The 5,591-nt window shown below is 37.9% G+C and overlaps 1 protein-coding gene across 1 annotated transcript; it reads left to right on the top strand.

Annotated features, from left to right (window-relative positions):
* The first annotated feature begins 366 nt into the window (after positions 1–366).
* LOC141903526 (uncharacterized) lies at positions 367–1,469 on the top strand. Its single transcript, XM_074791700.1, has 2 exons — positions 367–1,258; positions 1,351–1,469. Exons 1-2 carry the CDS (start codon positions 367–369, stop codon positions 1,467–1,469), a joined length of 1,011 nt encoding a protein of 336 aa, XP_074647801.1.
* Positions 1,470–5,591: the final 4,122 nt, after the last annotated feature.

Below are 5,591 nucleotides of genomic sequence, written 5' to 3'. Positions count from 1 at the left end.
TGCACAAAAGCATCTTGCGACCAATTCAGCTTTCGTGCCCGTCGTCCTTAAACCGCGAGCGCATAAATACGATTTTAATTTGTCTACAGTCAATTTGACAAAATCATCGTATCCCTGGATCTCAGCCATTCTGAAATGAAAATAAAATCAATTTTTCAAATTAAGAAGCTTTCATAACTAACATGTGTATTACGTTTATTTACAGATGGGGAAATATGACAATTGCTGTTTTTGTGAATACGCAAGAAATTATCCGTTCTCAGAGATAAGAAAAACCTCATGTAGATGGAAAATTGATATATTACGACATTGTTCGACGCAATGATCCAACATTTGTGAATCACTGTAAAACCGCACTAGAAAAAAATGGGTAAGCAGCTAACAGTGACGTCGAAGGTCTGCTCAAATCATTTCATCGATGGGAGGCCGACCGATATCAACCCTTATCCATACGTTACAAACGAGGAACAAAATATGCCAAAGAAGCGAAAAAATAGAGATTGTTCACGTTCGGTGATTAGTAAGAAGACGACAACGCAGCCGATATATACGGGTGTTGCGGTAGACGGTTCAGGTGATGGGAACACGATGAGCCTGACATCGTGCGTCGCATTTGATGAGATGACGCGGGATGTTGACGTAAAGTTCTTAACCGGTTTCGATAATCGGGCAACTTTGAAAACTATTTTTAATTTCTTGTCTGAAAAAGCTGCCTGTATGGTTTATTGGAGAGGTGGTCAAACAAGAGAAACTCTGTCGAACAATAAGATGGGTAGAAGGAGAAAACTAATCCTCGAAGATGAATATTTCATGGTTTTGATGCGTTTACGTCTGGGGTTATTGGTTCGTGATTTATCGCACCGTTTCAACGTATCAATTTCTGCCGTTAGCTCGATATTTTCAACGTGGATACGTCTAATGAGGCTTGAATTATCATGTATCATTATCTGGCCTTCAAAGAATCAAACCAAAGCTCTTCTACCAGCTGCATTTGTTCAGTTTTATCCGCATACAAGGTGTATCGTGGACTGCACTGAAATTTCTATTGAAACGCCAACAGCGCTCGACCTACAAGCAGCTACTTGGAGCGACTACAACCATTCTAATACGATAAAGTTTTTGATTGCCATTACTCCAAATGGATTGATATCGTACGTTTCGCCTTGCTACGGAGGTCGTGCTAGTGATGAATATATATTCACTGATTGCGGTATTCTCGACTTCATTGAACCACACGCCGAAATAATGGCCGACCGAGGTTTCAAAGTTCAGGAAATTTTAATGTCAAGACGCAACGTTAGCAATCCCCCCCGAGTGTTTATCATAATGCACAGATGACCAATGATTCAGTGAAAACTACATCCCGAATTGCAAACATCCGGATATATGTTGAGCAAGCTATAGGGCGGATGAAGAATTTCAGAATTTTAAAGAATACTGATCCACAGCTAGATTTTCGTAGTATTTGAAAATATTTCGTAGTATTTAGAAATGTTCTTAATGTTGTTTCCGTATGCGTAGGGGTTACGTTAAAGCCGTCAGACAAGAACGTACTAGTAGTAAGAATTACGAAAGTTCTTGTTTGATGCTTTCATCTACCAACGCAAACCATAAATCAGTCTATAAACAACAATTCTTTCTCGGTTCTTCTGCTGTGAGATCTGGCAAACATTCAGAAAATCTTTATATAAAACTTTTGAATAGTTGGAACCATATTTGGTTGGGTCGGAACAATAGAGTGTATTTATAATGAGGCTCGTGAAGGGATCACGCTGATACTTGATGATATTCCCGGCTACTTTCCGTAAAAGGAAAAACCGGAAGTTTAGGAAGATGTGGTTGTTTTGCTTATCCTGTATTAAAATAGAATTAGTTAAATTGTAGATAAAATAATTAGTATAAGTATTTCAAATAATTTAAGAATTGATAATCAATCACAATGTATTCCGAATCGTAGTTAATTATAATAATTAAAAAAGAAACAATGAATTTGTACTGTAATTAGAAAAGAAAACAAAGTTTTGAAAAGATATTTAATTTGAATATCCTAGATGTTAAATGAGAACAAAGTCTCTATAATCGCTAAAGTTTTAAGAAAATTAATTTGTGTTAAATGTTAAAACTAGCTGTCTGAAGTTTCTGTTGTCTGTATGCGCTCGTTGGTAATTCACAGACAATAGCTGCTCTCTCAACAACGACTAGCAAGGAGTGAGTAAATCACAACGCATCATGACAGGAGGGTTGGAAGAAAAAGTTTATATTAGCAAATCAGTTTTGAAAATAATTTTAGATCAGCGAATCATTAAGGCCAAATTCTATATGACCAAAACAGTCATGACAGTAAGGTTGCTGCTCCTTGCCAAAAGTCGAGTGGGAGAGTCGGTATTTTAAGAATGCCGATTCTTTCTATAAAAGGGACCCGCATCTTGAGAGAGCAGTCAATCGAGAGAATCTGTACCTTAGTAAGACGAGTGTCGACAGCAGGACAGGAGAAGCTTCGGAACGATAGGGATTCATATACAATAGGGATTAGGAAAATCATTCTTTGTTCAAGGTAAATAAAATATATTATGTTCAATATTATCATCCGTTATTTCAATTTATTCATTCGGATTTGTGCACGGACACGTTCTCTCGCCAGGGCCTTACTCAAGTATTTTATAGATAACGATTAAAAAGAGGATTGTGACCGGCGTATCAATACGCTAAGGGTCAAAACCGTTCCTTTAATGGATGATGTAGTTATTGTTTGCCTGGAAATATCAAATGTCAAGCGCGCACTTTGCTCTTAAATTAAGGATCATGTTGTTATTAATTAATTTTTGAAACAATATCTGTGTGTACTAATTCAATAATTACTACGAATAATGATATGATAAACTGTGTTAATTTAATTCTACCTAAAATAAAGTTATTTAATAATAAATAATAACTTTATTTCGAATAGGCTTATTAATTAGGCCTGGCCTATTAACTGTTAGGCCCTACTGTAAATATTTATTAGCTGTGAATTGTATATCGAATTATAAATTTTAGCGTTGAAATTGGTTTTCAAAGGATTTGGTTTCCTTAACCTTAATTAAATAATAAAACATTTTTATTTTCAACACATTTGTTTGGTTTTATGGCCATAAGGAATCCCCTGTTTGATACATGTACCGTACACGTATGTCTACCCCGGATCTGGCTCGTATTGCTCAAACTATAGGCCTAAGTTCAGATTAATCTAAAATCAGTCATGATTCAAAAGTTCCTAATTCTCTCTCTTGGAAATGGCTGGTTGAATATACCCAGTGACGGCATCGTAAAATAGAACTGTGGTACCGGTACCCGGCAGTTAAAACTAACCCCGCTGGGACGTTAGATCAGAGACTTGTGATATCTTTTGTAGCCCTAATCTATTGAGCCATGGCTCTTAGCCATATGTTTCATTGTTATTTCAGTAATTTATTTGATTACATTCGGGTCTTGAAAAATAACAGTAAAGTTAAATTGAATTGAATATATTTTGGCCTTTACGGCTTCCCATAGTCACTCTCCTAATTTCTTGACCACGTTCAATGTCATGCGCATTTGAATTATCTGACAGACCAAAAACCATTCAACAATGTTGGGTAATCTTGCAAAGCTCCTTGAACACACTCTGAAATGAAAATGTTACATGAACAATCCAATAGGATTAGTTTGAAAACCGGTAGGACAGTGAATGGTATTCAGTGAAACTCGCAGAAATTGCTTTTTCAGTATGCATTGCCATTGGTCCGGTTTTTAACCTAAGTAAATTTCATAAAAATCGAAAATATTCAACTTATCTATAAGCCGTACATCGGGTAAGTTCAATAAATTTGATTGGGTCCAACAAGTACGACTTATATGTGGACTAGTTATTGTGTAAATAAAAAGTTTGATCTACCTCCACTCCATGTCCATGTCCTACTTTCCTTTCCAACTACCTACATATTCAGCCATGATTGATGAAAACTGCGGGACGGACCATGAACTCTCTTCCCAAAAATTCAGTTCAACTAAAAAAAGCAACTGCGCATTAGGTCTTTAATTCATTTCGAACTAGCTGAATGAAGGGTTACTGTCCATGACTTACCTTATTGAGCATTTCCGACAGAGAGCAACATTAGGCGTTGTGTACCTCCCCCCGCGCCGCGCACACGAGGAGAGCGCGGTGCGGTTGGTTCCCTTCATCATCCATCCATGCTACGGGATCGAAGATATGTGCGGTTTTTCAAAGCGTTACCAATTTCTTTACAAAAAGCGAATCATCTTAAATAACACTACGTGGTAATTGTACTCACGCTTACGCTTCAGTCTAAGACGTACAAAAGTGATTTCTTGCCAATCCCGACTAAAAAAAACGGCATTTTACGAGAGTTCGGGAGTTCTTCAGACTCAGAGTTGGCGGCAAAATGGTAGCTAGCCACACGTGTTTGCATAACCTAACCAACCCGCAAAAAATAAACTCGCCCAGATCACATGACTAAAAACGCTCATTAGCATATGCATGAGCCGGAAAAAGACGAACATGGCGGTTGTTTTCGCCGATTTAAGATGCGATTTCCTACACTTCTTACCAATCCTTCTAAGCGGTGATAAACGGATAAAATATCGGATATTCATATGTCGTCCGCGACTTTTGTGGTCACGATAAGACCTAAATGAGGTATGTACTACAAATACTAAGCAAGATATCGCGAAAAAACAGGTCTCATACATTAATAAATAGACATTAGGAGCGCCACTGCATATGAACTTTGAACTAAAATGGTTGGCAGCCGCTCGAAATATACGCACATTTCGCGAAACAATAGGATATTTCTCAGGCCTACGGATGCGATAAGGTAAGTCTATAGCACCCTAAGAATGATAATAACTCACTGATTATAAATCAGTTGCTCGATACTTACCTCAAATGATCATTAAGTCGTAGATGAAGATTCAATCGTCTAGGTGACTATTAAGCGCCATCTAGTGGTCATTGGCAACCCCGAGAAAAATGGCGTTAGAGATAACGAAATTCTCTATTGAGTCAAGAACTGTGAGTGAAAACTCTGTGGAACAATCTTCAGATGAAGGCCAAGAGAGCCAGAAGTGACCAGAAACGACAGACTTCAGTCACTGGAGGTGGACCACCGCCATCTAATTTGGATGAAACGAGCCAAATGATCGTCGATTTTATGCACGAAAAGCCAAATTTCAGTGGTATAAGCGGTGGACTGGAAACTGGTGTAGGTATAGAACTACTGAATGATGCTCAGCAGAATGATGATACGTGTAAGTACGAAAATCTTTATTTGATTTTAAATGAACAATTTGATTCTTTATTGAAGGGATTCGTGGTTTAAGAAACCGTCATCATGTAGGCTATGATTTTGTCGTCTGGCAGCTTCCCCATGAGCTTTCAAGACAAATGGATCCATTTAGATAGCCTATAGCCTAAATAGGGGTGCATTTAGTGTGGTCCACTGGCACTTGAAGGGGTGTCAAGTTGTCACTTGGTCTAAAACAATTTTGAGCTGGGAAATTTCGCAAACTCACCTCTATCGGAAGTTTTATGAACTATATCCGTACCATAAGCG

The sequence above is a fragment of the Tubulanus polymorphus genome, chromosome 1 (genome assembly GCF_964204645.1).
Source record: "Tubulanus polymorphus chromosome 1, tnTubPoly1.2, whole genome shotgun sequence".
NCBI classification, from domain to species: Eukaryota; Metazoa; Nemertea; class Palaeonemertea; order Tubulaniformes; family Tubulanidae; genus Tubulanus; species Tubulanus polymorphus.
Note: the sequence above shows the minus strand (reverse complement) of the source record. Positions and strands in the feature narration are given on the sequence as shown.